Source organism: Osmerus eperlanus, unplaced genomic scaffold, assembly GCF_963692335.1.
Source record: "Osmerus eperlanus unplaced genomic scaffold, fOsmEpe2.1 SCAFFOLD_122, whole genome shotgun sequence".
NCBI lineage: Eukaryota > Metazoa > Chordata > Actinopteri > Osmeriformes > Osmeridae > Osmerus > Osmerus eperlanus.
The window spans coordinates 36931-64861 of NW_026911710.1; the positions used below are offsets into that span (position 1 = coordinate 36931).

The 27931-nt window shown below is 51.7% G+C and overlaps 5 protein-coding genes and 1 pseudogene across 5 annotated transcripts in view; 1 reads left to right on the forward strand and 5 right to left on the reverse strand.

Moving 5' to 3' along the window:
• exosc1 (exosome component 1) overlaps positions 1 to 2304 on the reverse strand; it is a 5128-nt gene extending 2824 nt beyond the window's left edge. The window contains 6 exon segments of the mRNA XM_062455857.1: positions 209 to 242; positions 328 to 367; positions 370 to 415; positions 518 to 592; positions 954 to 1105; positions 2196 to 2304. Of these exon segments, the coding sequence (XP_062311841.1) occupies positions 209 to 242; positions 328 to 367; positions 370 to 415; positions 518 to 592; positions 954 to 1105; positions 2196 to 2223 (375 nt within the window). The 5' untranslated portion in view covers positions 2224 to 2304.
• A 409-nt stretch (positions 2305 to 2713) lies between these two features.
• pgam1b (phosphoglycerate mutase 1b) lies at positions 2714 to 6717 on the reverse strand. The gene is made up of 4 exons (XM_062455849.1): positions 6327 to 6717; positions 4137 to 4411; positions 3806 to 3986; positions 2714 to 3488 (listed from the first exon to the last, which is right to left on the reverse strand). The coding sequence occupies exons 1-4, from the start codon at positions 6463 to 6465 to the stop codon at positions 3319 to 3321; spliced, it is 765 nt and encodes a 254-aa protein (XP_062311833.1). The 5' UTR covers positions 6466 to 6717; the 3' UTR covers positions 2714 to 3318.
• Positions 6718 to 6909: 192 nt separating this feature from the next.
• cdc25d (cell division cycle 25 homolog d) lies at positions 6910 to 10464 on the reverse strand. The gene is made up of 11 exons (XM_062455848.1): positions 10104 to 10464; positions 9812 to 9927; positions 9593 to 9635; positions 9364 to 9397; positions 8985 to 9098; positions 8547 to 8651; positions 8383 to 8445; positions 8029 to 8127; positions 7681 to 7952; positions 7302 to 7419; positions 6910 to 7140 (listed from the first exon to the last, which is right to left on the reverse strand). The coding sequence occupies exons 1-11, from the start codon at positions 10256 to 10258 to the stop codon at positions 7018 to 7020; spliced, it is 1242 nt and encodes a 413-aa protein (XP_062311832.1). The 5' UTR covers positions 10259 to 10464; the 3' UTR covers positions 6910 to 7017.
• A 652-nt stretch (positions 10465 to 11116) lies between these two features.
• pi4k2a (phosphatidylinositol 4-kinase type 2 alpha) lies at positions 11117 to 18612 on the forward strand. The gene is made up of 9 exons (XM_062455855.1): positions 11117 to 11587; positions 13201 to 13401; positions 14815 to 14946; positions 15205 to 15358; positions 15464 to 15519; positions 15770 to 15869; positions 16086 to 16219; positions 16588 to 16647; positions 17465 to 18612. Exons 1-9 carry the CDS (start codon positions 11255 to 11257, stop codon positions 17624 to 17626), a joined length of 1332 nt encoding a protein of 443 aa, XP_062311839.1. The 5' UTR covers positions 11117 to 11254; the 3' UTR covers positions 17627 to 18612.
• avpi1 (arginine vasopressin induced 1) lies at positions 18554 to 19657 on the reverse strand. The gene is made up of 2 exons (XM_062455856.1): positions 19243 to 19657; positions 18554 to 19122 (listed from the first exon to the last, which is right to left on the reverse strand). The coding sequence occupies exons 1-2, from the start codon at positions 19602 to 19604 to the stop codon at positions 18906 to 18908; spliced, it is 579 nt and encodes a 192-aa protein (XP_062311840.1). The 5' UTR covers positions 19605 to 19657; the 3' UTR covers positions 18554 to 18905.
• Positions 19658 to 24984: 5327 nt separating this feature from the next.
• On the reverse strand, positions 24985 to 27344 carry LOC134016496 (zinc finger matrin-type protein 4-like; annotated as a pseudogene).
• Positions 27345 to 27931: the final 587 nt, after the last annotated feature.

Sequence of the window (27931 nt, forward strand, 5' to 3'; positions counted from 1 at the left end):
AGGAGGGATGAGGAGAGAGGGATGAGGAGAGAGGGATGAGGAGAGAGGGATGAGGGGATGAGGAGGGATGAGGGAGGGATGAGGAGAGAGGGATGAGGAGAGAGGGATGGGATGGGAGAGAGGGATGGGATGGGAGAGAGGGATGGATTCCTGAAGGTTTGTCTGTATGTGTGTAGGTGAGTGTGTATAAACTAGTAACATGGTCTACCTTGTCCTTTTCTGTCGCTCTCACATCTTCTTTCCTGGATAGGGTTCACAGAGAAACTCAATCAGTACAGATCTCACACACACACACACACACACACACACACACACACACACACACACCTGATGGTGCCCCTGAAGCGGTCTTTCAGAGGGGTGGAGCTACGTAGAGAATGTGCACCTTGGCAAACCTGGGGTTGATGCTTGTCACCTGCACAGTAGACAGGCAGACAGACAGACAGGATGGGGGTTGGAGGTTAAGCTTGTTTTGACTCCCGGGGTAGCCTATAGGTGTTTCAGTGGTTAATCTCACCTTACACGTGACTATCGCTCCCACGCCAGGTAGTAGCTGTGTTTCTGTTTCCCTCAAGACTGAGATCACTGGTAGCTGTAGGGGATGGTTCACACACACACGTCAACATTTCTGTTAATCCTGTGTGCACGAACAGCAGTGTGTAATTTACTCAAAATGTCAACCAACTGAAAATTTGCATGACAACTCTGCGTCCCCCCCACCCCCACTCACCTCTTCTACTCCCCCTACCTTCCTCCCCCCTTCTCCTCACCTCTCAATCTTCCACACCTCCTATACCCCCCTCCTGTACTCTTGCCCCCTACCTGTTCTTTCTTCCCCCCTGACCTCCTCCCCCCCCCCCCCACCTCCTCCCCCCCCCCACCTCCTCCCCCCCCCCCACCTCCTCCCCCCCCACCCACCTCCTCCCCCCCCACCCACCTCCTCCCCCCCCCACCTCCTCCCCCCACCCACCTCCTCCCCCCCACCCACCTCCTCCCCCCTCGTTCTTCCGCAGGACGTATCCGGCCAGTGAGGAGTACACTTGTCCGTGGCGGAGGTAGGTGCCCGTGCCGGGGATACAGTCCTCAGTACTGCACAGCCTCTCCCCTAGGGAGAGAGGGAGTCAGGGGGAAGAGGGGGGAAGAATGGGAGGAAGAAGTTGGGGAGGATGACAAGGAAGAGAAAGAACAGTTATGGAGGGAGGGGGGGGCGTAAGGGGGTCAGATGGCTGAGCGGTTAGGGAATCGGGCTCTTCATCAGAAGGTTGTCGGTTTGATTTAAGGCTGTGCCAGATGAGGTTGTGTCCTTGGGCAAGGCACTGCACCCTACTTGCCTCATGTCCCTGTACTCACTGCAAGTCGCTCTGGATAAGAGCTTCTGCTAAATGACTAAATGTAAATGTGAGAGGGAAGGCAGGAGATAGACAGATAAGACTAAGTGACATTTAATTTTGACATTTAAGGTAAATGCCAACAGGTGGTGTTGGAACATATTTTCAAGTTGCGAATGGCCAAGATGACATGTTGCTGCAAATGCGTCACAAGATAAATATCACGTCGTAAAATTCCAATTAAACATGTCCATGTACTTAATCCTACTACGGGTAATTTACTGTTTTACAAACTAATAAATACTCATCTCTTCGCCCAAACTCCCGCTTAAAAAACGTTATAGCGTTATCAGCACCAGGGATGCTATTAGCATGAGAACTACCCGAGGTGTTCAGTCAGCAATAGAAAACAAGTGAAAGGTGGAATGTGTGGAACGGGCTGATGCCCCAGGCGGTGGGCAGGCGGCTGGATCTGAATGACTCTGAAATCTTGATGAGTAAAAGTGATGACAGCTAGCTGCTAGCTACCAAGCTACATGTCTAGAACAATTTAGAAAATTCTAGCCAGGTTGGCGCAAAGGACTCGGCGGAAGATCGCGTAAGGGTCTTTAAATAACAATTACCCACAGGCAAATGTATAACCACAACAGGTTGCAAATCAGTTCTACGAAATTGCAAGTCAACGTATGGTAGCCCCAAATAGACTACTTCGCAAAAAGCGTACAACTAATCGGTAATCTTGAGACAAGACAAGACCAAGAACCTAAAACACAGAGAAGCCTTCTCTAAAACTTTACAATGCGATCCTAATTTGTTCAAAATATTAAATCAAGCAGCAAGATAAATATATTTAAAAGGCGCTCTCACCTGGAACACACAGCTTCATGGGCGACATTTTCAAGAAGAGCAGAGAAGCGGCACGTGGTCTGTAACGTAGGAACCGTACTGCTGTTCGGCTGTTGATGGACAGGTCGTGGCGCCATGTTTGTTGTGGCTTTAATTCCATGAGTGACAAGCAATTTATTATTTAGATTTTGGTCTAACTAGTATACACAAGTACAAATTTAGTGAAAGCAAGCCTGTCTTTAAGCTTACTATTTAATATTTGAAACTATTTGATTTCTGATTCTTCTAATAAGAAAGCCATGAAAACATTGCTTCATTATTTTGAAAAGATACAATATGTTGTTGGTCCCTGGCATATAATATCCTGTCCTTTTGTCCCTGTATGTTTGCATTATAATGAAAAAAAAAATATATAAAAAATATGCAATGTAAGCTAAATACCAACTCTATCCGCAGTCCAGAAGCCACCTCAATAACAACAAATTAGGCTAATATTTAACGACACGTAAGAAAAGAAAAAATTCAGTCTTAGTCAACCAGACGGGAGTAACCATAACATTTATTATTTTTTCCACACTCGTCAACTTTAAACAACTAAACAGCAGGTACAGTACGGCAGGTCATCTTTCAGTCTTGACTACAGAATATAAACACGGTTGCCATAGAGACACATTAAATAAGTTCACAGGTTCATTTTGGGAAAGTGCAAGCGAGGTTGGTTAAAAGCAAGCTACACTGCACAACATCATCACTTAGCACATCGTTAAGCATTGACCCTCCAGACAAAACATAGGAATATTTGAAAGGAAGTGTAAGGGTGTGTGTGTGTACGTGCGTGTGTGTGTGTTTTAGCTGGTCCCTAAACTGTGTTATGGTCAACTCATGTCATAAATTGCCCTTTGTTTAATACTGATGACAGCTCCTTCGCATGACCAACCAAATTACTGGATGAAATCATAAAAATATGACAATATCTGTGCATGTCTGTTTGATTGAGAGTGTGTGTGAGAGCAGTACTTACTAAGTGTGTGTGTGTGCGCCCCCAAACAAAAACAAAACCAAAACGCGTGATTGTACAGTAGAGAGGATAAAAGGTGGAATTCTACCCGCACTACCCCTCCAGGCCATGGAGGGGGCACTGTGTCTATTTCTTGGCCTTGCCCTGGGCCGCCACAGCCTCCATGGCCTTCCTGACGGTCTCCTCGTCTCCCAGGAACTGCATGGGACCCACAGGCTTCAGGTTCTTGTCCAGCTCGTACATGATGGGGATCCCTGTGGGCAGGTTCAGTTCCATGATGGCCTCCTCTGACATGCCTGGAGAGAGGGGCGTGTGTGTGGGGGCGTGTGTGTGTGGGGGGCGTGTGTGTGTGTGTGTGTGTGTGTGTGTGTGGGGGGGGGGCGTGTGTGTGTGTGTGTGGGGGGCGTGTGTGTGTGGGGGGCGTGTGTGTGTGTGGGGGGGGGCGTGTGTGTGTGTGTGTGTGTGTGGGGGGGGGGGCGTGTGTGTGTGTGGGGGGGGCATAAAGAAAAACAATACTCTGTCAACATCAGACATAAACATTACTCACCTCCCTCCTTCCCCCCCTCCCCTCCCTCTTCCGCCCCCCCTCCATCCCTCCCACCATCCCAACTACCCTCCAGGTGCTTGACGATGCCCCGGAGACTGTTGCCGTGGGCGGCGATCAGGACCCTCTTGCCCTCCTTGATCTTGGGGACGATCTCGTCGTTCCAGAAGGGCAGCGCCCGGGCGATGGTGTCCTTCAGGCTCTCACACGACGGGAGCTGGTCCTCCGCCAGGTCGCCGTAGCGACGGTCCTGAAGGGGAAAAAGAGTTGGTTGGTGCCGCAAAATCAGGGCTCTGTTTGTTTGTGTTGGGAGTGTGCGGGCTCTGTGTGTGTGGTTGAAGCCTCTGTGTGTGTGTGTGTGTGTGTGTATATATATGTATGTGTGTGTGTGTGTGTGTACCTTGCTAATGTTGTTGTAGAAGTCGTGGTCCTCGTCCATGGGTGGGGGCGGGGTGTCGAAGGAACGCCTCCAGATCTTCACCTGCGCCTCTCCGTGCTTGGCGGCCGTCTCGGCCTTGTTGAGGCCGGTCAGGCCGCCGTAGTGCCGTTCGTTCAGGCGCCAGGTCCGGTGCACCGGCAGCCACATCTGGTCGACGCCCTCCAGGACCAGCCAGAGCGTGCGGATGGCCCGCTTCAGAACCGAGGTGTAGCACACGTCAAACTCATACCCCGCGTCTGGGAGGGGGGCGGAGGGGAGGTAGGTAGGGGGGGGAGGGGGGAGGGCGGTAAGGGAGGGGGAGGGAGGTAAGGGAGGGGGAGGGAGGTAAGGGAGGGGGGAGGGAGGTAAGGGAGGGGGAGGGAGGTAAGGGAGGGGGAGGGAGGTAAGGGAGGGGGGAGGGAGGGAGGTAAGGGAGGGGGGAGGGAGGTAAGGGAGGGGGAGGGAGGTAAGGGAGGGGGGAGGGAGGTAAGGGAGGGGGAGGAAGGTAAGGGAGGGGGGAGGGAGGTAAGGGAGGGGGAGGGAGGTAAGGGAGGGGGGAGGGAGGGAGGTAAGGGAGGGGGGAGGGAGGTAAGGGAGGGGGAGGGAGGTAAGGGAGGGGGGAGGGAGGTAAGGGAGGGGGAGGGAGGTAAGGGAGGGGGAGGGAGGTAAGGGAGGGGAGAGGGAGGTAAGGGAGGGGGGAGGGAGGTAAGGGAGGGGGGAGGGAGGTAAGGGAGGGGGAGGGAGGTAAGGGAGGGGGGAGGGAGGTAAGGGAGGGGGGAGGGAGGTAAGGGAGGGGGAGGGAGGTAAGGGAGGGGGGAGGGAGGTAAGGGAGGGAGGTAAGGGAGGGAGGTAAGGGAGGGGGAGGGAGGTAAGGGAGGGGGGAGGTAAGGGAGGGAGGAGGGAGGTAAGGGAGGGGGAGGGAGGTAAGGGAGGGGGAGGGAGGTAAGGGAGGGGGGAGGGAGGTAAGGGAGGGAGGAGGGAGGTAAGTGAGGGGGGAGGGAGCGAGGTAAGGGAGGGGGGAGGGAGGTGGGGGAGGGGGGAGGGAGCGAGGTAAGGGAGGGGAGAGGGAGGGAGGTAAGGGAGGGAGAAATAAATAATTGTTATAAACCATTTAACCTTTAGAGGACTAGACATTCAGGTATAAATGTCAATGTGCGTATTAGAAAACACACACACACAGTTTATGAACTGTCAGTGTGTGTGTTGGAAGAGGCAGGCTGGCAGAGTGTGTTTGCAGGCCTAACCTGTGCAGGCTTGTCTGCTGAGGAGTGCTTGTTCAATAGAGGGTGTGTATCACAGAGGGAAAGGCCACACAGTCCTGAACACTGGCTCAACATCACAGCCTACTACCGCTCTGTAGTGTAGAACCCTGGGGGGCATCTCAATAGTGTGGAGAGGCTCCCTTGTCTTCTCTACCATGACTGTGTACAAGGTGACCAGGCCAGGTGAGCTGGACACTTCCTGGTTGGCTTGTCTCTGATAGGCTACATCAGATCGGCCCTGGTTAGGTATCAATAAGTGACGTAATTTCGTTTATTTGGTTCGCAGGCAGTGTTTTCTAATATTATCTGCCAAACGAAGGTGGCATTGAAGTAAAATGATCTTCAAATCTATACTACACTGCAGCTTATGCTACTGTCACGATGCGAGGTCACGAGAAAATAAACGAATCACTCTTGAAACTACTCGTTTTCCCGAGTCACGGTAGCCTACAGAGTCGTTAACAGATGAAGCAATCGTTCATGAACGTTACCTCACTAGCAGGAAAGAGCCAACACAGAAGGAAGACGAGAGGACAGTTTTGGGCACGTTCGAGACTCGCCCGCCTAATGGAAAACCTCCAGACATTGCTTGTCAGCTAACCTTGAATGGAGACGTGTTGCGTAATGGCACACAGACAGGCTTCATTGCTCCGCACCGGTAGGCCTACGGTGCTGAACCGGTAGATGACGATAGTTGCCTGTGAAAATTCTACAACGATGGCCTCCCCTTCAATGCCGCAGTGTCACAACAACCTGTCTCACTCACCGCACCTTACATGACTGATATCGGCATACCAGACAATGGTAGCGTTACCGTGTCTAATCCAGCGACCAGGAGAAGGCCAGTCCAGATTATGACATTAGGTTATCGGTTGATGTGCGCGTGTTAGTGAGGAATATTGGTGGTCACCTTTCAGGGCCTGACCACCCCTCTTCGCCTCCTGCTCTCCGGTTTCGCTGAGGTCCGCGTCGAACCATCCGCAGAAACGGTTTTCCTGGTTCCAGCAGCTCTCGCCGTGACGGATCAGAACCAGTTTGTAGGCGGCCATTCCGGTGCGTGTCCTCTCTTCGTTGTATTTCCGGGATTTAAGAAGTAATAAGCTCCTTTTCAGATGCGGCGACAATAAGCGTACGAGTCTCGTGGCTTCGCTCTACCGGTACCCTATACGGTTTACAGATGCAGACACAATTGGCTAAGGGAAGATGCTAGGACCGGGTTACCGATTCGGCCGCTGTGAACTTGGCTGCTCGTGATTCCGAAAGAGTTCTCTTCCTGCTGCTCTCCACCAATCAGCATCCTGTTCGCGTGCAGCGCTGAAGAGGACGCGAGCTGCTGCACGTTTGCAAGGATGCTCCAGCGAGCAGACACGCCCACTGGAAAAACGCATATTCTACTTCCAATAAATATCCACAGAAAACTCAATTAATTTGAATAAACAGCCCACTCAAAACGTAATCAGATTAATTTATTAATAATTTTACCAAAGCTACAATACAGGCTTCTCATGTTTAAAATGGTGATTTCATCTACATCTACATCATCTTTATTGATTTAACGTGAAAATCCATCTGATCCAATCAGGGAGTTTTAGTCCCAGGCCTCAGTTCGCGCTGTGGCGCGCACTCTTGCGGAGCCGTGACCGGGCCCTGTGGCGGGAGCGGCACAGCTGCTCGCGGTAGTCTCTGTGACGCATCGGGACGTAACCTCTGGGCTCGCAGAGATCCTGCCGACAGGAGCAGAAAACGGTTCACAGCAAATCCAGCGTTTTAGATTGCAAGCAGATAGACAGGCAGACAGACAAATAGGCTAGACGAGTAGGTAGACAGACAGAGAGACAGGCAGGCAGGCAGACAGACAGGTGGACACAGAGACAGGCAGACAGACCGTGTGGCAGCAGTAGAAGTGCTTGTAGCCCTGGTCCAGCAGGTAGACCTCAGGGTAGAACAGCAGGGGGTAGGCAGAGGAGTGGAGAACTCTGTCCAGCTCCCTCAGATACCCACACCTGCACACACACACAGATTACACTCCCACACACACACAGATTACACACACACAGAGTACACGTACCGGGCACACCGGAAGACTTTGTACGTTTTAGATAGATATATAGATACTTTATTAATCCCGTGGGGAAATTCAGGAAATTTACTGTGACTGAAGGGTGTGTGCATTAGTATGTGTGTGTGTCTGTGTGTGTCAGTAGTGTGTGTGTCAGTAGTGTGTGTCTGTAGTGTGTGTGTCTGTATGTGTGTGAGTCTCTTACAGCCGGGGTCCCCTCTCCGTGGAGAACTCGCAGTGGAACACTATGAGTTTCCTAGGCGATGACCCCTCCGTCGTCGGTGACCCTGGTCGTGGTGAGGTCATACTTCCTGTCTGCCCCCCCTCTCTCCAGACAGCTCCTGCCAGCCCTCCAGGGTCCTGGTCCCCTCCAGGGGGGCCGGCAGGGGTCCTGCCCGAGGACGAGAGCTGGACCAGGACAGGGACCTGCATCAAAGCCCCCTGGATCTCGGCCTTGGTGTGGAGGTTGACTGCCCCCTGGTGGACAGATGGAGAATCACACGTCAGACCACAGGGTCCGTGTTAGTATGATTAAAGAACTGTCTGTTTTCACCTTGATGTGGCCGCCCTGGTACTCATAGGGATAGCGGCAGTCTACGATCAGGAAGTCCTCCACTGTGTCTCTGTACTGGCCTCTCAGCAATGCTGCCACCTGCAGGACAGTAGGGGAACTGCTTAGATGTTTCCCTGCTCCAACACATGAAGGGAGAGGAAGAGAGAGGAAGAGAGAGGAAGAGAGAGGAAGAGAGAGGTAGACAGAGGAAGAGAGAGGAAGAGAGAGGAAGAGAGAGGAAGAGAGAGGTAGACAGAGGAAGAGAGAGGAAGAGAGAGGTAGACAGAGGAAGAGAGAGGAAGAGAGAGGAAAAGAGAGGAAGAGAGAGATAGACAGAGGAAGAGAGAAGCTCACTGTGTCTGCTGATATGCAGTGCAGGTTTTGGTGGTCCACTCTCTCTACGGGTAACACAAGGGGCTGGGAACACACACACATTAGGTTTAAAAAAAACGTTTTGAAAAAGGTTTTTTGTGTACGTGTGTGTGTACATGTGTGTGTGTACGTGTGTGTGTGTGTACCTTGCAGAAGTCTCCAGTCAGGTAGTGCTCCTCCATGTTGGACTGCAAGAGTCTGGGAGAGACCCCTTTGTGACCCCTGACCCTCCGCAGAGACAGCAAAGCATGCTGGGAAACACACCAACATCAGACATGGTTGGAGGCCTGATGTGATAACATTAATCACATTTTATTCGTACAGCCCTTTTTACAAGCAGCGTCACAGAGGGCTTCACATACGCCCATAGAACTGCACCTACTGTAAACCAACCTAAACCCTCAAGGTGTTCAAGAGCTACAGCTCTGGAAAAACTTTTTTCATTCATTTTTAAAACAATTTTGAGTAAGGAACAGAAGGGTAACATTTGAGAGGCCACTACAAATGTTAACCTTCTGTTCCTCACTCAAAAACTATTTCCTTAACGGCCCCCCATAGATAGGCCTATAGCTCATGTTTATTACCTGGTTGTCTTGCAGCGGTTTGCCTCCCGGTGGTGACCGGACGGTACTGCAGGTGGCAGTTGGATCCCCCAGTTCTGAAACGAACCTAGATGACAGGTTGACACGGAGACGCTTCTGCGCGCACACACACACACACACACACACACACACACACACACACACTCATGCAAACAAAGATCCACACACACTTTTATTTATGCCAATTTTGTCACAGGGATATTGAATAGGCTGTCAAATGTCAACGTTAGTCTCGGGTAACTTTTAAAGCAAGTTGAAAATTGTCAAGGTACATTTGTTTTGACATCAAGTGTCGCTCATGTGTCGGTTTTGTAATTGTCCTGGTCTGACAACTGCGTTCTGTCTCTACAGACGTACTCACCATCCTAGGAGCCGAGCAAGCGGGGGAGAGAAACCTAAGTCACAAAGGAACACAGAACACACAAACGACAAACAGACAAAACAGACACTTCGTGGAATTAAATGATATTTGATTCCTCAAATACTGCATGTAGAAAGTACAGTAGTAGATCAAGCATCAGAAATGCATTAATATCAGTAGGACTAATTGTTCGTCACCCCCCCCCCCCCCTTGCCCATTTCCTCCTCACCTCTCTACCCTCCTCCTGTTCGCAGTCTCTCTCAGGGTTTTACCTACAAAGAGAGACAAGAGCTGATATGAATGAGTGACTTATGAATGAGTGACTTTCAGAAACACAGCTTCTTGGTCAAATATTAAAATACTGGCATTTAACCCTCGAGTGACGCAGAGTCTTGTCAAGACTTGTGTGTGTGTGTATAGAGTGTTGTTCCCATCAGCCTGCCCAGACCTGTCGGCGTCTCTGCCTGCAGCGGGGTCTGGCACAAGCCTCGCTCGCGCTTCTGCCCCGGGGGACTTGAGGACGCCAGCTCGGGCGTCAGCCGAAGCCTCCTGCGCGGGGTGCCGCTTCTCAGGCACCGAAAACAAAGAGTTCGTTACCTACGGTAACAGCCTATAATCTTTACCAACCGAAATATGTCTCTTAATTGGCATCTCATATGCTGTAAGGCTACTCGCGTCCGGACAATTTAAAGAAGCACATGGATAAACTGTTATAAAAGTCACCGGTTTTAAACACTCACGCGTCATGACACCCTAGGCTCTGCAAGTTGAAGGAGAGGTCGGTGACAGGTGAGGGTCCAGTGTCCGTGGGTGACACACTCCAGACACAGTCTCTTGGTAAATACTGCCCGTCTTGATCCTCGGTGGTCATCTCGTGCTCGTTCGTGCTGTCCATTTCAGTCTTTCACGCGGGTTACTTAATCACACAAAATGAATAGATTCGATTCGTTTGAGAATTAAACGTTTTTGTACATCAATGTATGTCTTGGTTGAGCCTGTCACGCCTGCACAACAGACCCGTCAACGTTCAACATAAACTGTTGCTGTGTGGACATATAGCTCGTGACAAGTGTGCCGTCACCTGACACCTGGGCTGGGCGACTGATGGATGTTAAAAGTCTCTATCCCTCCTCGAGCGCAGGGATGTGTCCAACCCCCTTTACCCTAGCAACGGTGGGTTACTACAACAAGCCGATGAGGCAGTGGGGGACAAGCCTGTCACCTTTAACCTAAATGTTGTCACCGCCGGTTGATTCTCCCAGGGCGGCTATAGGGGCGGTCCGGAGCGCAATATGTGTACACAATCCCCTTGTTTCAAAACAAAGACAGAAACATCACGGAATAACAGTTGGATTAGTGCACTGAGTTATAACTCGTGAGATTGCCCTGGAAATAGCATGTTCTAAACCGAAAACGGAAACTATTTTAGACATGTAATCTCTTAAAAATGTGTTATTATCAGTTTATTTTAAAGTGAACATTTCACTGCAATGCATTCAATGCATAGGCTACATACGATACATATAAATCGAAACTATTTAAATTATGTGATTAATGATTTCTTTAGTAAATGTATTAGAGTTACATCTTAATATATTGCAAATCTAAATTTGACAGTTCAAATTGAGCAATATTCGGACAGTCCTGTAGGGGGCGGTATAGTTTTGGCAAATTGTTGCGTTCGTTCGGCAATGCTTAGCTCTGATTGGTCCAGGCACCAGGGGATTAACACGTGGGCCCACCTCTTCACTCCCGGAAACTGACAGTCAGCTGATTTGTTTTTATTGACAGAGGCACCGTAGATTGCCAGCGCATTGACACGCTCCTGGGAGAAAATAAACGTTGTTTTCACCTCCTTTTCCATCTCCTCTTCCCTCCGCTCCCCCTTACTATGGACGAGACTAGCCCACTCGTCTCTCCAGTCCGGGACTCCAACGATTTCAGCTACTGCCCCACAGAGCCTTCTAGTCCTCGGGTCGGATTTGGTAGTACCCCGGGCTCAGTGGTACGCATCCCAGCTGGAAGCCCAGGATGCAGTCGGGAGCGACAACCGCTGTTGGACCGGGGCGGCTCACCGCGAGAAGCGCATAGGAACGAGTTCCTGGAGGATCCCGAGTTTAGAGAAATAATCCGTAAAACCGAGCGAGCGATAGAGGAGGGGATCTATCCCGAGAGGATTTACCAGGGGTCTAGCGGAAGTTACTTTGTCAAAGATTCACTAGGGGTAAGAGAAAAACTACGAACTCTTCGTTAGTCATAGCTTCATTGTAAGTTAGTAAATCGTTAGATTTCTGCAGCAGGCTCCATTATTGACCAACATACTACAAATCAGTCTGTGAAATGTGGTGCACGGTAGAGGAGGGTAGCATTAACTGGCGCTTGTGTGTGTGTGTGTGTGTGTGTGTGTGTGTGTGTGGGTGTGTGTGTGTGTGTGTGTGTGTGTGTGTGTTCGAACTGCCACTGTACCGTGTGTCTGTGTGTAGCTAGCAAGCTTACTGACATCACAGTTACAACCGTAACACGACCCCATTACTGGTGTTACTTCTGCAGCTATATAACTTGCTAGTACTGTACTCAAGATAATTGTCTGTCTGTCTGAATTCTTATACTTTTAAACTTTGAGTTTTGTGCTAATATTCCCTATCTGATGCACTTAGCTATCCGACTGGCTGGCGATAGAGCCAGCTCGTGGTTAAAAGCGTTGGCACTGATCTAGCTTGCGCAAAGTTCGGGGGCAATCCAATATTTCAGAAGTCACCGGTGGCGTCATCTTTCAGCACAGCCAGGCTGACGGTCGGTCGGTAGGTCACCAGTGATAATCGGTGGTGTAGGACTTGTCACGCGCTTCCCAAAGCGCCCACGTTCACAGCGAGATGAGCAGTCACAAGTTCGCTTTGTTCTTGGTTTAGTGTCTGTCATGATGACTGTAAAAACGAGCAAGCAGGTTCTAAAAGAGGGCATCCCTCGCGCCTCCCAAGGTTGCTTCCAGTCTTGGGGGAGTTATTCCACCCTCGAGGTTTGAGGAGGCTTACAGACGCTGATCTGTGGACACACGTGAAGCCCTCTGTTACATTGCTCGTGAACATCGCTATACAAATAACGTTTGATTAGGTTTGACCTCTAGGGCTACGTGGATGTACTGAAGTGCATCCTATGCATTAAAGACATCCAGCTCCGAAGCTGTCCTGACAGTAAGGATAGTGTCAGTGATAGTGTCAGTCGTTTTGTCTTGGGCCTTTTGTATTCAATTGATTTGTAGGCTGAACCAGATCATTATATTATTTTAATGGGATAAAGGTACATAGAGCAGAGCGTAAACAACTAGATTGTGACACATTCAGCTTTGATGTGTGGCAGGTTGTCACTATCAGGAAGTGTGGCTGGGCTTTGGATGCTGCATGTTTTGTTACGGTGTCAGAAACTCAGTCTCACTTCCTGAAAGAAATTCCTATGACACACACACACACACTCAAGTTTCCAGTAAACCCAGGCAGTATAATCTTAGAGGTTGGTATAGCCTGTAATACTGTAATCCTTCACACGCACGATCTCTCATACTTGTAGTAGCGTATATCCTACCAACGTGTATTTGGGGGGAGTCAGATGGCTGAGCGGTTAGGGAATCGGGCTATTAATCAGAAGGTTGCTGGTTTGATTCCCGGCCGTTCAAAATGATGTTGTGTCCTTGGGCAAGACACTTCACCCTACTTGCCTCGGGGGGAAAATCCCTGTACTTACTGTAAGTCGCTCTGGAAGAGCGTCTGCTAAATGACTAAATGCAATGTTTATTTGACTTAATGTAATGTGTATTTGTCGCTATGCGTGTGTGCTCTTCAGAAGATCATCGGGGTGTTCAAGCCGAAGAACGAGGAGCCGTACGGCCAGCTGAACCCCAAGTGGACCAAGTGGCTCCAGAAGCTGTGCTGCCCCTGCTTCTTCGGACGGGACTGCCTGGTGCTGAACCAGGGCTACCTGTCTGAGGCCGGGGCCAGCCTGGTGGACCAGAGGCTGGAGCTCAACATTGTCCCCAGGACCAGGGTAGGACACACACACACACACACTCTGTCTCTCTCTAAAGGCCGAAATATACTGCTCCGACTCCGTTACGGACAGACAGACAATTCGTTGAGTTTATAGTACTCCGAAGGCTGTGGGTGCTGAAAACAATTCACCGCCAGAAAAGTAGGTGAGGCAACGTTTGAGAACATGACGTCTTTGTGTGTGGAACCAATTGCGGACCAATCACAGCCAAGGGGTATCCGTAAAATTACGGACTAGCGGACGGATAGTTAGGAAAATCAGAAGGTGCACGTAGAGGCTCTCTCTGAGGGGCTCGGAGAGAGCGTTCCACATCGGAGAGGGCGTTCCACATCGGAGAGGGCGTTCCACATCGGAGAGGGCGTTCCACATCGGAGAGGGCGTTCCACATCGGAGAGAGCGTTCCACATCGGAGAGGGCGTTCCACATCGGAGAGGGCGTTCCCTGTGTCCGTCTCCGTGAAAACGGAGTAGTATAATTCGGCCTTAACACACACACACTGTTCCTTAACACACACTCACACTCTCTGACACACACACAGACACATACATATACACGCCTCTCTCACCCCCTCACTCTCCACCCTGCCTCTCTCATCCCCTCACTCTCCACCCTGCCTCTCTCACCCCCTCACTCTCCACCCTGCCTCTCTCACCCCCTCACTCTCCACCCTGCCTCTCTCACCCCCTCACTCTCCACCCTGCCTCTCTCACCCCCTCACTCTCCACCCTGCCTCTCTCACCCCCTCACTCTCCACCCTGCCTCTCTCACCCCCTCACTCTCCACCCTGCCTCTCTCACCCCCTCACTCTCCACCCTGCCTCTCTCACCCCCTCACTCTCCACCCTGCCTCTCTCACCCCCTCACTCTCCACCCTGCCTCTCTCATCCCCTCACTCTCCACCCTGTCTCTCTCATCCCCTCACTCTCCACCCTGCCTCTCTCACCCCCTCACTCTCCACCCTGCCTCTCTCACCCCCTCACTCTCCACCCTGCCTCTCTCATCCCCTCACTCTCCACCCTGTCTCTCTCATCCCCTCACTCTCCACCCTGCCTCTCTCACCCCCTCACTCCCCACCCTGCCTCTCTCACCCCCTCACTCTCCACCCTGCCTCTCTCACCCCCTCACTCCCCACCCTGCCTCTCTCACCCCCTCACTCTCCACCCTGCCTCTCTCATCCCCTCACTCTCCACCCTGCCTCTCTCATCCCCTCACTCTCCACCCTGCCTCTCTCACCCCCTCACTCCCCACCCTGCCTCTCTCACCCCCTCACTCTCCACCTTGCCTCTCTCACCCCCTCACTCCCCACCCTGCCTCTCTCACCCCCTCACTCCCCACCCTGCCTCTCTCACCCCCTCACTCTCCACCCTGCCTCTCTCATCCCCTCGCTCCCCACCCCTCCGTCTCTCTCCAGGTGGTGCACCTGGCCAGCGAGACGTTTAACTACAGCGCCATAGACAGAGTCAAGTCCCGGGGCAAGAAACTGGCCCTGGAGAAGGTGCCTAAAGTGGGACAACGCTTTCACAGGATCGGCCTGCCTCCCAAGGTAATCTAGCCTAGCCTAGCCTAGCATATCTGACATGTATCCCCAAGGTAGCAAAGCGTAGCCTAGCCTAGCATATCTGACATGTATCCCCAAGGTAGCCTAGCCTAGCATATCTGAAAAGTATTCCCAAGGTAGCCTAGCCTTGCCTAGCATATCTGACATGTATCCCCAAGGTAGCCTAGCCTAGCATATCTGAAAGGTATTCCCAAGGTAGCCTAGCCTAGCTTAACATATCTAACAGGCATTCCCTCCAACCAGGTGGGCTCGTTCCAGCTCTTCGTTGAGGGCTACAAAGACGCAGATTTCTGGCTGCGGCGGTTTGAGGCGGAGCCTCTTCCGGAGAACACCAATCGGCAGCTGCAGCTGCAGTTCGAGCGCCTGGTCGTCCTCGACTACATCATCAGGAACACCGGTCGGTAACCGCGGCGACGCTCGTGGGCTTATGAAAGGGCTGGGTCAGAGGGGTCTGGTGTCTCTGGTTGGGTGTTCAGGGTGTGACTGGGATCTCTGTTCACAGACCGGGGGAACGACAACTGGCTTCTGAAGTATGACTGCCCCATGGAGGGGAATAGGGTGAGGTCACACACACACGTTCACAGACGGACACGCACACACACAGCCCCGGTACCTCTCTGTTTACATCCCTCGTTCCTGTTTCACTGCTCTCCTTCTTACTTTTTTCCCTCCATTTTCCCTCCCCCTTTCCCTCCCCCTCCCTTTCCCTCCCTCCCTTCCTCCCTCCCTCCCTCCCTCCCTCCCTCCCCTCCCTCCCTCCCTCCCTTTCCCTCCCTCCCTCCCTCCCTCCCTCCCTCCCTCCTTCCAGGACACAGACTGGGTGGTGGTGAAGGACCCCATCATCAGGCTGGCAGCCATAGACAACGGCCTGGCCTTCCCCCTCAAACACCCGGACTCCTGGAGGGCCTGTAAGCGCACACACACACACACACACACACACACCTACACACTGCAATGCACACCACACCCATCTTTTTAGTACTATTATATCTTTTTCATTATAATCATCTAGACACACACCTGCACAGCATTTACAGCTTATCTCAAACCCACAAAAACAGAATCTCTATCTGGCCAATCAGAGCCAGCGTTACTAAGACTCGTCCACCCCTTGACCATTCCAGACCCGTTTTACTGGGCTTGGCTGGCCCAGGCCAAGGTGCCCTTCTCCCAGGAGATCAAGGAGCTGGTGCTGCCAAAACTGTCCGACCCCAACTTCATCAAAGACCTGGAGGAAGACCTCTATGAGCTGTTTAAGGTAGGGAGAGGAAGACCTCTATGAGCTGTTTAAGGTAGGGAGAGGAAGACCTCTACGAGCTGTTTAAGGTAGGGGGAGGAAGACCTCTATGAGCTGTTTAAGGTAGGGGGAGGAAGACCTCTATGAGCTGTTTAAGGTAGGGAGAGGAAGACCTCTATGAGCTGTTTAAGGTAGGGAGAGGAAGACCTCTATGAGCTGTTTAAGGTAGGGGGAGGAATGGAGAAGGAGAGAGGGAGATATACTACACATATAAGAGAGAGAAAGAGATAAGGAAAAGGGAGGAGTACAAAAGTGAGAAGAAAGTATAACTTTTATGTTCAGTTAAAGTCCTACTAATGTGTGTGGTGTGTGTGGTGTGTGTGAGACAGAAAGACCCAGGCTTTGACAGAGGTCAGTTCCACAAACAGGTGGCGGTCATGAGAGGACAGGTGAGTTGCCGTGGTAACCTTGCTTCCGTCAGGTGATGTACACACCTATACAAACTGACCTTCCATGTTCCCCATTTACCTCCTCCCTCATCCCTTCACCCCCCATCCCATCCTCCTTTCCTCCTCCTTCCTCATCCCTTCACCCCCCATCCCATCCTCCTTTCCTCCTCCTCCCTCATCCCTTCACCCCCCATCCCATCCTCCTTTCCTCCTCCTCCCTCATCCCTTCACCCCCCATCCCATCCTCCTTTCCTCCTCCTCCCTCATCCCTTCACCCCCCATCCCATCCTCCTTTCCTCCTCCTCCCTCATCCCTTCACCCCCCATCCCATCCTTCTTTCCTCCTCCTCTCCTCCTCCCTCATCCCTTCACCCCCCATCCCATCCTCCTTTCCTCCTTCTCCCTCCTCTCCTTCACCCCCCATCCCATCCTTCTTTCCTCCTCCTCTCCTCCTCCCTCATCCCTTCACCCCCCATCCCATCCTCCTTTCCTCCTCCTCCCTCATCCCTTCACCCCCCATCCCATCCTCCTTTCCTCCTCCTCCCTCATCCCTTCACCCCCCATCCCATCCTTCTTTCCTCCTCCTCTCCTCCTCCCTCATCCCTTCACCCCCCATCCCATCCTCCTTTCCTCCTTCTCCCTCCTCTCCTTCACCCCCCATCCCATCCTTCTTTCCTCCTCCTCTCCTCCTCCCTCATCCCTTCACCCCCCATCCCATCCTCCTTTCCTCCTCCTCCCTCATCCCTTCACCCCCCATCCCATCCTCCTTTCCTCCTTCTCCCTCCTCTCCTTCACCCCCCCCCCCCCCCCGCTCCCAGATCCTTAACCTGAGCCAGGCCATGAAGGAGGGCAAGTCCCCCCTGCAGCTGGTCCAGATGCCCTCGGTCACCGTGGAGACAGCCCGGGCGCCCCAGAGAGCTAGCTCCGAGTCCTACACACAGAGCTTCCAGAGCAGGAAACCCTTCTTCACCTGGTGGTAGAGGGGGGGCACAGGGAGGAGGGAGGAGACTGCCAGAGGGATGTGTATGTGAGAGAGACAGAGAGAAAGAGACAGAGAGAGAGAGACAGAGAGAGAGAGGCAGAGAGAGAGAGAGGCAGAGAGAGAGAGTGAGAGAGAGACACAGAGAGAGACACAGAGAGAGACACAGAGAGAGAGACCAGGAAGTCCTCCCTCCACTCCCTTCAGACAGAGAGGAGGGTGGGAGGAGAGGAGGACAGATCTCTCCTTCTGTTTGTGTCTGTGCCTTGTGAAGAGGAGGAGGAGGATGAAGATGTCAGACTTTCCGACAGGCTACGAAGTCTTCAACTAACTACTGGACATTGGTGAACACACACACACACGCGGGTGAAAGCCTCTCACTCGTTCTTTGGACCGTGGAGGTGTGACATTCCTCCTGGCTTCTCACGTATGAACAAACTCAATGGACTCTCTGGTCTCTCCTGCCCCCTGCTGTTCGGAGGTGAAACTGCAGGTAGCGATGCCAGCAGACAGACACAGATACTTCAAACATCAGACAACAGGAAATATTCCATATTTGTACACAAGAACAGGAAATGGAGAGGTGTGTGTGGGGGGGGTGCAGGTCCCTGTATGATATGAGTGCAAACCTAACTGTAGGACAACTGAGCATGTGCAGGAGAATTGGAATAGTCCATATGGATGATGGTGTGTGTGTGTGTGGGGGGGAGAGGCAAAGTGCTTCTACCCATCTCCCCCCCCCCCCCCACCCTGAATCTGTGTCTTGGTGTTGTCCATTTTGATCATTTCTTTCCCCAAATATATATATATATATATAATTTTTTTTGTACAGGATTTAATCTTTTTTTTAACCCAAACATCAACATGTCCTGCTGTGTCTGCAAGGCTGCTCTGAATCATGTGGGGACGAGACACTGAATCATTTGTATGTATGTATTTAATGAAACATTACAACAACATAATTATTAATACAAAACCCTTGTCAGGTTTTTAATTGGGGGTGAAGGACATTGTCTTAGACCTTGCAGCTTCTCGGCGTGACTTTAGTGTGTCACACACACACACACACACAGTGAGATAGAACTGTGGTTGTCTTGCTCAGACTTACTATGTCGATAGGGTCTTCATGATGTCACAGCTTTTGATTGACAGCGTCAATCAGCGCCAGAACATGAGTCAAAAGGTATCTTGATTGGTTGATTGGTCCGCTTGTCCTCCCGGAAACAACCACTCTGAAATAACAATGCCCCACACCGATTGGTGGAGAAGGGGTTGTGAGGTCAGTGGAGGATGCGATGGAGGTAGCGTTCCGGATCCTTCTTTACTTCCTGTCGGTTGACCCCTGACCTCCAGGTGGTAAACCCACCGGGTGAGCAGGGTGGTCTCTCACAGGTTCTCTCCGTCTCAACCAATGGTCCCTCCGCGTCAGCTGACTGGTCTGGGGTGGGGTCGTCCCCCTCCTCGCCTCCAGGGGGCACCAGAGAGCCTTCTCTGATCCTGAGAGAGGAGGTGAGGTGGAGGAAGAGTGTGGGGAAGACAGGATGAGACAGAGTGTTTTTTAGACCTCTTCATCTTTAGTCTCTCTTCAAGTCACCTCCCTCCCTCACCTCCCCTCACCTCAGTTGTCCGAAGGCTCTGAGCCAGCGAGGTTCTCGGAGTCCCTCTGCCCTCCGGCCCATCCTGGTCCTCGCTCTGGCTCTCATCCCCACCAGGGCCTGGGCTAGCACGCCTCCTTCCTCCTCCTCCTTCCTCTCCTCCTCCGCCTCCTCCGCCTCCTCTCCTCCCCCCCTGCCTCCCCGTCCTCGCCCCCACACCAGCCGAGCCCTGTGCTCCGCATCCCTGTCCCCCGCCACGTGGAACAGCCTCCGCAGCTGCCGCAGGTTCACCCCCGCAAAGATGTTGGAACAGCCCGTCTTCCTGCTTTGGCGCCAGAGCAGGGACTGACCATCCTCACCCGACGGGGGTGCATCGCCCTCCATGGCTCAGGGGCTGATGGCAACTGGAGGAGAGAGGGGGGGGGGGAGGATGGAGGGGAGAGAGAGGAGGATGGAGGGGAGAGAGAGGAGGATGGAGGGGAGAGAGAGGAGGATGGAGGGGAGAGAGAGGAGGATGGAGGGGAGAGAGAGGAGGGTGGAGGGGGGAGAGGCAGATGGAGGGGAGAGAGAGGAAGATGGAGGGGAGAGAGGCAGATGGAGGGGAGAGGAGAGAGGAGGATGGAGGGGAGAGAGGCAGATGGAGGAGAGAGGAGGAAGGAGGGGAGAAGAGAGAGGAGGATGGAGGGGAGAGAGGATGATGGAGGGGTGAGGCAGATGGAGGGGAGAGGAGAGAGGAGGATGGAGGACGGGGTGAGGAAAGAAGGAAAGAGGGAGGGATTTCTGAGACAGAGTGGAACCTGTATCTGGACAAACAAAAAGAAAGATTAGGAACAAAAAGAAAGATTAGGGCGTGAGGAAGAAACAACAGCTGGTGCAGTTTAACCTCCCAGATCTCTTCCTTGGCAACCGTTACCTGGTTACACTGTTTGATTGGCAAGTGCAACCTGTTCTTCGGCTGAATGTCTACACACCGTAGGGGTCAGAGAGACAGCTAACACATTAAGCCTGCTTATACGCAAGGAGGACGATGGGGAAGTACATTTACATTTAGTCATTTAGCAGACGCTCTTATCAAGTAGGGTGAAGTGCCTTGCCCAAGAACACAACGTCATTTTTGCACGGCCGGGAATCGACCCAGCAACCTTCAGATTACTAGCCCGATTCCCTAACCGCTCAGCCACCTGACTCATCCCACCCCTTCTCTACTCAAGTAGAGGAAAGTTTTCAAGTAGGTTGGGAACACAGGTAGACCTACACCCACACTGGTGCGCTAATAGACCTAAAGTCACATGGTCATTGAGAGTATGAACATATATGAATTACACATAACCTTCGGCATGAACATATATAAACGTTTAACATAAGACACTGGTGAGACAGCGCTAACGATCATAAGATGATGATGATGTAGTGGAGAAGGAAGGTGAGGAAGGTGATATTTGGGTTGTCAAGTCAAAGCAGAGGTTCCACTAATTTACAAAGATTTGCCGCACTACACGTCGCAGTGTAGCGGTGCAGAAACGTTGAGATATTGGTAGAATGATGGTTAGAGCAGCGTGTAGAACCTAAAGTTCTGCGGAACATTCCTTTAGGAGGTTTACTTCTGTACTGCACGGGAAAATATCACCGCAGACCAAATACATTATCAAGGGGCAGACGCACTTTTATAGTGACGTTAGCTCATCATGGTAATAATTGTCCATATGACAACGCGTGGCAACTGGCATCAAGGCGTTCATATCTTTAAAAGACAAGGAGATAACTTACTTTTCAGCGCTTTGTATCTCCGTAAAATGCCCGCCACGGAGGTCACTGTGTGTATCACGGAAACCTTGTAGGTAGCTCAGCAACGGGACGTTTAAAACAGCAGAAACTCAAAAACTTTCATGCTGCGGACCAAAGCACGCCGTCCCACGTTGCTCTCCAGTCACCGTCGTCCAATAGCAGCACTCGGGGACATTCTACTGCTCTCCCATACGTCCAAGCCGACCCACTTCTAACCAATTAAAGAACGCGGCTGCTCCGTCCGTCAGTGAGTCACATCACGCACTGTAAAAGGTATAATCCTGTAATGACGTCAAAGCCCCTGGCTCTCACCACTGAAACAATGGGAGCACGCAGACACGCCGGGGAAAACTGTCTTCCATCCCACCCTCTCCATGACAACAGCATTCCGCAGTGGAGCTACAGATTTTTGCGTGAAGTCACAACTGTGTAATCAACGTCTATCCCGCGTGAGCGTGGGCTGGGCGTTAGCCAAACAAACAGCCGCGTCCAGTAAGAAGACACAGGTGCATTTATAGCTAACGACTTAATGGACATGTTCCTAATCCACAGACGAAACTTCTGGCCGTTTTCCTGATAGGAAGATGGGGACACCTTGACTAAACACCCTAATAATAGACATGTCGAAGTGAACTAGATAGGAATAGTTCCTTAACCCTTGTGCTACCTTCGGGTCATTGTGACCCACCGTTGTGTAGCGATACCTTTACCTAATAAATTAAGTATTATTTTTGTATTAGCCCTGCCACAGCCGTGTCTGTGCGACTCTTCCTTATACAAAAACGTAGATACGTTGGGCAGGGCTATATCACGTAATATCACCAGTTAACACTAGGAGGAACACTCGCGCCGCCCTCGGGTCGTCGTGACCCACCCCCCCAACCCTTGTGCTACCTTTGGGTCTTTGTGACCCAGCGCAGTGTCTGCGTTGTCAATTATTAACCCGGCCCCCGCCCCCGAAGTTTATATATCAGGTTATATCACTAGTTAACACTAGGTGGAGCTGTCTCCGGGTCGTTGTGACCCACCGCAGTGTCTGCGTTGTCAATTACGACGGTCGAATTAGGTAGGCGTCATTGGGCTCTCTCAACTTGACGAGGTTGGATCCACGCCTCCAACATCTCCCCTGAGTCTAATGACGCCTTTACGATTCGACGATCGGCGATCCCTCTCGGCGGGAGAATTGGCCAGGCGTCAGAGAAACCGCAGCCGGACCTCTCTGCCAAGCCCACGGTCGAGAGGTATCGTCGCAGGCCTCGGAATGAGATAGGCGACATTACGTCTGGCATCAGAGGCTGAGGGGGATCGCAGGCCTCCTGAGGGATCCTGAGGGTTCTCCCCCTTATCTATTTGTTTCAGTCCAAAGACAGCCTTTACGATTCGACAATCCGCGATCCCTCTTTGGCGGTAGAATTAGGTAGGTGTGACTCATTTGTCCATGTAATCACGTGAGCTGTAGGGGAGTGCTACTAACACACATTCCGTGGGGGTCAGAACAGCTGTTGTCTAGGGTCACGCAGCTATGGCTCGGGATTTCAGTGCGCTGCAAGTTCTACAGCAGATGTTTGCCAATATCGAGCAAAGTGAGTCTGAAGAGGAGGCCGAGGATGTGTCAGAAGAAGAAGAAGAGTGTGCAGAGAATGTGTCAGAAGAGGAGGAAGAAGAAGAAGACGGGCAAGAGTACGCAGAGCATGTGTCAGAAGAGGAAGAGGGGCAAGAGTACAACGCGGTCAACCACGACGATGACGACGACGCCGCCGCCGCCGAACAAGCCCCTCAAATCAACAGAGATACTTTCGTGTCGAACGGCAAAATGGAATGGTGTTCGATTGCGTATTGGAGGAATCCGAGGCTGCTGTCGCAACGTGACAGTACGGAGAGGACCCCCAGAGCACCCACAGCTTACGCCGTTTCCCACGCTCACCACATCGTCTCTGCGTTTTTACTCTTTGTCACGCCACAAATCGAAAGAGTAATCTTGGACGTGACAAATCGGGAAGGCTATCTGAAACGCGGAGAGTGGAAAGCCATGGACGCCACTGACCTACGTGCCTACATAGGGCTGCTAATCCTGGCAGGGGTGTACAAGTCCCGAGGCGAAGCGGCTGCCAGTCTATGGGACGCGCAAAACGGCAGAGCGATTTTCCGCGCTACCATGCAGCTGAAACTCTTCTACACCTATTCGACGTCGATACAATTTGACGACCGTGCAAGGACGCAACGGCATTTTGCACAGCCGGGGGAATCGAACCGGCAACCTTCAGATTACTAGCCCGCTTCCCTATCCGCTCAGCCACCTGACTCCCTATATATATTCCATTATAATCAGATTTTTACTGTCATCCATCCATCATCAGATTAATTCTGTGCAGGCCTCAACCTCAGTTTGTAAAGTTAACCCTTGTGTTATCTTCGGGTCATTCTGACCCATCAGTCATTGTGACCCACCGTCGTATTGCGACAAATTTACCACATACAAAGACAAAGTGAAGCATTTTCTTTTAACAGCTAGGCTGTCTCAGACCCCCCACATTGCAAAGGTTAAAAGAAAATTATTTTAATTTGTTTTTGTATTGGGTAAAATTGGGTAAACACAACGATGGTTCGTTATGAACCTTTGGGTCATGTGACCCGAAGGCAGCACGAGGGTTAATAACTACTCATTGAGAGATTGTGTTTTTAAACTAAGTTTAAACTAAGTTTTTCATCAGCTCACTTTTCCTGCAGAAGTGAATGTAGGTTAGGGCTCGACATTAAATTATGAAAAGAAGAAGTGAATGTAGTTTGTTTCATAACAAGATGGATGCGATCAGAGTGTAAGTGGACACGTGCCCCAGTATAAATCAGCTGTTCCCCAGTCAAATCAAGTTTGAGTTTTAACAGTTTACTTTATTAGTCAGTGCATTAATTTAGATTGATAATACTGGAAAAAATAAACGCAGTGTACCAATCAACGCTTGTAAAATCAAAGCAGTTTCACCGAAAACACAAACCGATGCACGCAGAATTCCATGTCAGCGCGCTCTTCTGAGTTTGCCAATGAGCCACTGCAGCACGTGCAACGGGGGTGTAACAGACGTGGTCTTGCTCTTCAGAAGGCTTCCCAGCCAATGTTCGCTGCCACCTCTGACTTCCCAAGCGCAACCACAACCAGCTACACCAGAGAAAAGCAAGCTAGTCATTGACGCGGGTGGCCTGTTACATACCTGAGGAGTGACTTTCACCGATTCACACCGGTTACACACGCACACAGAAGTCCGGGTGTCAGACTCGGCAAATAAGTCACAATTGAGGTAGGCTAAGAAAACATTACAAAACTAAATAAAGTTTATAAATGATAGGTCTACCGATCATCTTATTTTGACTAAAACATTAAAAAAAATATTACATGAAGCTCAATAAAACTGTATTTGCGCTCAAATGAAGGCAAAATAAATGTGTGTGCTGACTGCCCTCGCGTTAACTATTGATGTCTTCCAAAGCTGATAGCAAACTTGCGTCCCTGAACTGTTGTATAGTGAGTTAAACAAGGGGAGTTTATATAGCTAGTATAGTGCATTGTGCGCAGCACGCTTGGAAGTAAAAAAAAGGGATATGAATAGGGGCCTGTGTCCCAGCAGAGTTTTATGTCTAACAACGTCCCTCATGGGGGAGGGACATATTTTGCCGTTTCAAACACTCCCTGTATAGCCTGTGATGTAAACAACTATATTTTCTCAATTCCTTCAAGTTTTTTTGTCTGACCTGCATGATGCGTCCTGTAATGATGATGTCAAGGGGCAGGATGTGAACCTGTATGACATTTAACTGTTAAAGTGTAACTAAACACCCACATTTTCTGCCCCTTCATATTATCCAAAAAAGTCATAAGTTTGTTGAGGGATTGTTTTGTCTAACAACGCCTGTGGTGATGTCACAAAGCCAGTCCTCCACCTCTTCTTCTTCTCCTCCTGTAGTGCTGTCAGAGGTCCTCCGGCCATCAGAGGGCAGCACTCACTGACACACCCGGATCTGCACTCCTCTGGTACTGCTTCAGGCTGAGCACAGAGGACACATTACTGATTACTCACATCAGAGAGAGAGAGAGAGAGAGAGAGAGAGAGAGAGAGAGAGAGAGAGAGAGAGAGAGAGAGAGGCTGGGGGTGAGAGGGAGAGGGAGAGCCAGTTCAAATGAATTGAATTGATTAGGAGAGAGTGAGAGAGAGATAGAGACAGATAGAGAGAGAGAGAGATAGAGACACAGAGAGACACAGAGAGAGACAGAGAGAGACAGAGAGAGAGACAGAGAGAGAGACAGAGAGAGACAGAAAGAGAGAGATAGAGAGATAGAGACACAGAGAGAGACAGAGAGAGAGAGAGACTAACTTGTTCAGGTGTTTTGAGCCCTGTAGATGTGCGTGGTATTGCTCTATGGAGTTCAGAGTCACGTCACACACACTGCAGGTGTAGGAGCCCCGGAGACCTGCCCCCCCCCGCCCCCCCCCCACACACACACACACACACACACATTTTAGTCATTTAGCAGACGCTCTTATCCAGAGCGACTTACAGTACACACACAAACCTATTGAGATCCCAAATCAATCCTAACCTACTACCCTCAACCCCCTTCCCCTTGACTCCTAACCCCCTAACCCCTGACCCCCTAACCCCTTGACCCCCTAACCCCCTGACCCCCTAACCCCCTGACCCCCTAACCCCTTGACCCCCTAACCCCTGACCCCCTAACCCCTTGACCCCCTAACCCCCCTAACCCCTTGACCCCCTAACCCCCTTGACCCCCTAACCCCTTGACCCCTGGCCCCCTAACCCCTTGACCCCTGATCCCCTAAGCCCCTAACCCCTTGACCCCCTAACCCCTTGACCCCTGACCCCCTAACCCCCTAACACCTTGACCCCCTAACCCCTAACCCCTTGACCCCCTAAACCCTAACCCCCTGACCTGTGTTCTGGGTGGCGTCCATGCTGCCGGCCAGCTGCTCCAGGAGGCGGGCCCTGGCTGCGTTCCTGCGGTGTCTCTTCCCCTCGTAGTGCTGCCGGGACATCAGGGGGTTGTTGAACCACGCCCCACACAGGAAGCACAGCCGGCACGACGCCTCGCCATTGGTCAGGGGCCAGGAAACCGTTGAGGCCGGAGGCGGGGCTGTGACAGGGAGCGGATCTGATAGGCTGGGGGAGGAGTCTGTGAGGAAGAGGACGAGGAAATGTTGGGAGAAGTCGGTGTGAGGGTGTGTGTGTGTGTGTGTGCTTGCCTAAGGGAGAGAGTGTGTGTGTGTGTTACCGGCAGGGCCAAGGCCCCCCCCAGGAACCCCCAGCAGGAGGCGGAGTCTCTTGGCGTGGGTCTTGCCCTGGTAGTGGGACTGGGCCACGACCGCTGAGCTGAAGAACATGTTACACAGCGTGCACACCTTGTTCCTGTCCACACACACCTCTGCACCGGACTGAGGGAGAGGGGGAGAGAGGGAGAGGGGGAGAGGGAGAGAGGGAGGGGGAGAGGGGGAGAGGGAGAGAGGGAGGGGAGAGGGAGAGAGGGGAGAGAGGGAGAGAGGGGGAGAGAGGGGGAGGGGAGGAGGGGGAGAGGGAGAGGGAGAGAGGGAGAGGGAGAGGGAAGGAGAGGGAGAGAGGAGAGAGGGAGAGGGAGAGGGGGGGAGGGAGAGAGGAGAGGGGAGAGAGGGGAGAGGGGGAGAGGGAGGAGGAGAGAGAGGAGAGGGGAGAGGGAGAGGGAGTGGAGAGGGAGAGCGAGAGGGGGGGGAGAGGTCTGGAGAAAAAATAGTCTGTATGTGGTCCCCTTCGCACACACACACACACCACACACACACTTACAGGATGGTCTGGCCTCAGTCTCTTTGATGGGGGCCCTCCATCTTCAGGGTGGAGCATGTGGAAACAGTCTCACCTTGTTGGCATGCTTCTTACTCTGGCAGACAGACAGGTAGACAGACAGCCAGGTAGACAGACAGACAGGTAGACAGACAGGCAGACAGACAGGCAGACAGGCAGACAGACAGGTAGACAGGCAGGTAGACAGACAGACAGGCAGGTAGGACAGGCAGGTAGACAGACAGACAGGCAGACAGGCAGACAGACAGGTAGACACACACACCACACAAGGCACATAAAGAAGATTGAAATAACTGACACTTAGCATAATGGATATCAACTGTCAATTTGTTTAGTGAGGCAGGTTGCAGAGAGATTGGATGAATGTGTTGTGTGTGTCTGAGTGTGTGTGTGTCTCACCTCATAGTGTGCCACACGCTGAGAGTCAGAGATGAGCTGAGCGTTGCAGATGTTACAGTAACTCTCGGTGAAAAGACCCTCCGCACACACTGACCTCATCTTCACACACACGCACAAGCATGGAGAGACAGAGGGAGGGATGGAGGAGAGAGAGAGGAAGGGAGGGAGGGAGGGAGAGAGAGAGGAAGGGAGGGAGAGACAGACGGAGGGAGAGAGAGAGGAAGGGAGGGAGTGAGAGAGAGAGAGGAAAGAGAGAGAGAGACAGACAGAGGGAGGGAGGGAGGGAGGGAGGGAGGGGAAAGAGAGAGATTTAATCGCAGCTTCCTGTCTCTCTTCTTTCATCCCCCCACCTCTCTCTCTCCACTGATGGGAAGTACAGTTTATCACCCCATTAACAGTCAATCAGGTGCTTTTAGGATATTGAATTGGAACGCTCCCTTATCCTCTTTTTGTCTTTCTTTTCATCCCTCCATCCTCCAAATTAATTGTGAAATCTCTGAAGAGGCACAAACGTCAGAACCGAAAGGAAAGAACAAAAAGAAAGAGAGAGAGGCGAAAGAGAGGAGACAGAGAAATAGAGAGACAGAGAGAGAGACAGACAGAGAGAGAGAGAGAGAGAGAGAGAGAGAGAGACAGACAGAGAGAGAGAGAGAGAGAGAGAGAGAGGGGGAGTGGTAGACACTGGT

Bases quoted from the DNA above. Each gene is read 5' to 3' on its own strand.
- pgam1b (XM_062455849.1), bottom strand. From the start codon at position 6,465: ATGGCCGCCTACAAACTGGTTCTGATCCGTCACGGCGAGAGCTGCTGG. The intron at 4,412-6,326 runs GTGACCACCAAT...CCCCCCTCCCAG, and splicing joins GGGTGGTCAGGCCCTGAAAG to ACGCGGGGTATGAGTTTGAC. The intron at 3,987-4,136 runs GTACACACACAC...TTTCCCCTTCAG, and splicing joins TCTACAACAACATTAGCAAG to GACCGTCGCTACGGCGACCT.
- cdc25d (XM_062455848.1), bottom strand. From the start codon at position 10,258: ATGGACAGCACGAACGAGCACGAGATGACCACCGAGGATCAAGACGGG. The intron at 9,928-10,103 runs GTGAGTGTTTAA...GTGCCTGAGAAG, and splicing joins AGCCTAGGGTGTCATGACGC to CGGCACCCCGCGCAGGAGGC. The intron at 7,420-7,680 runs GTAAGAGACTCA...GTGTGTGTGCAG, and splicing joins ACGGAGAGGGGACCCCGGCT to GTGTGGGTATCTGAGGGAGC.
- pi4k2a (XM_062455855.1), top strand. From the start codon at position 11,255: ATGGACGAGACTAGCCCACTCGTCTCTCCAGTCCGGGACTCCAACGAT. The intron at 16,220-16,587 runs GTAGGGAGAGGA...TGTGTGAGACAG, and splicing joins ACCTCTATGAGCTGTTTAAG to AAAGACCCAGGCTTTGACAG. The intron at 16,648-17,464 runs GTGAGTTGCCGT...CCCCGCTCCCAG, and splicing joins TGGCGGTCATGAGAGGACAG to ATCCTTAACCTGAGCCAGGC.
- avpi1 (XM_062455856.1), bottom strand. From the start codon at position 19,604: ATGGAGGGCGATGCACCCCCGTCGGGTGAGGATGGTCAGTCCCTGCTC. The intron at 19,123-19,242 runs GTGAGGGGAGGT...CTCCTCTCTCAG, and splicing joins AGAGCCTTCGGACAACTGAG to GATCAGAGAAGGCTCTCTGG.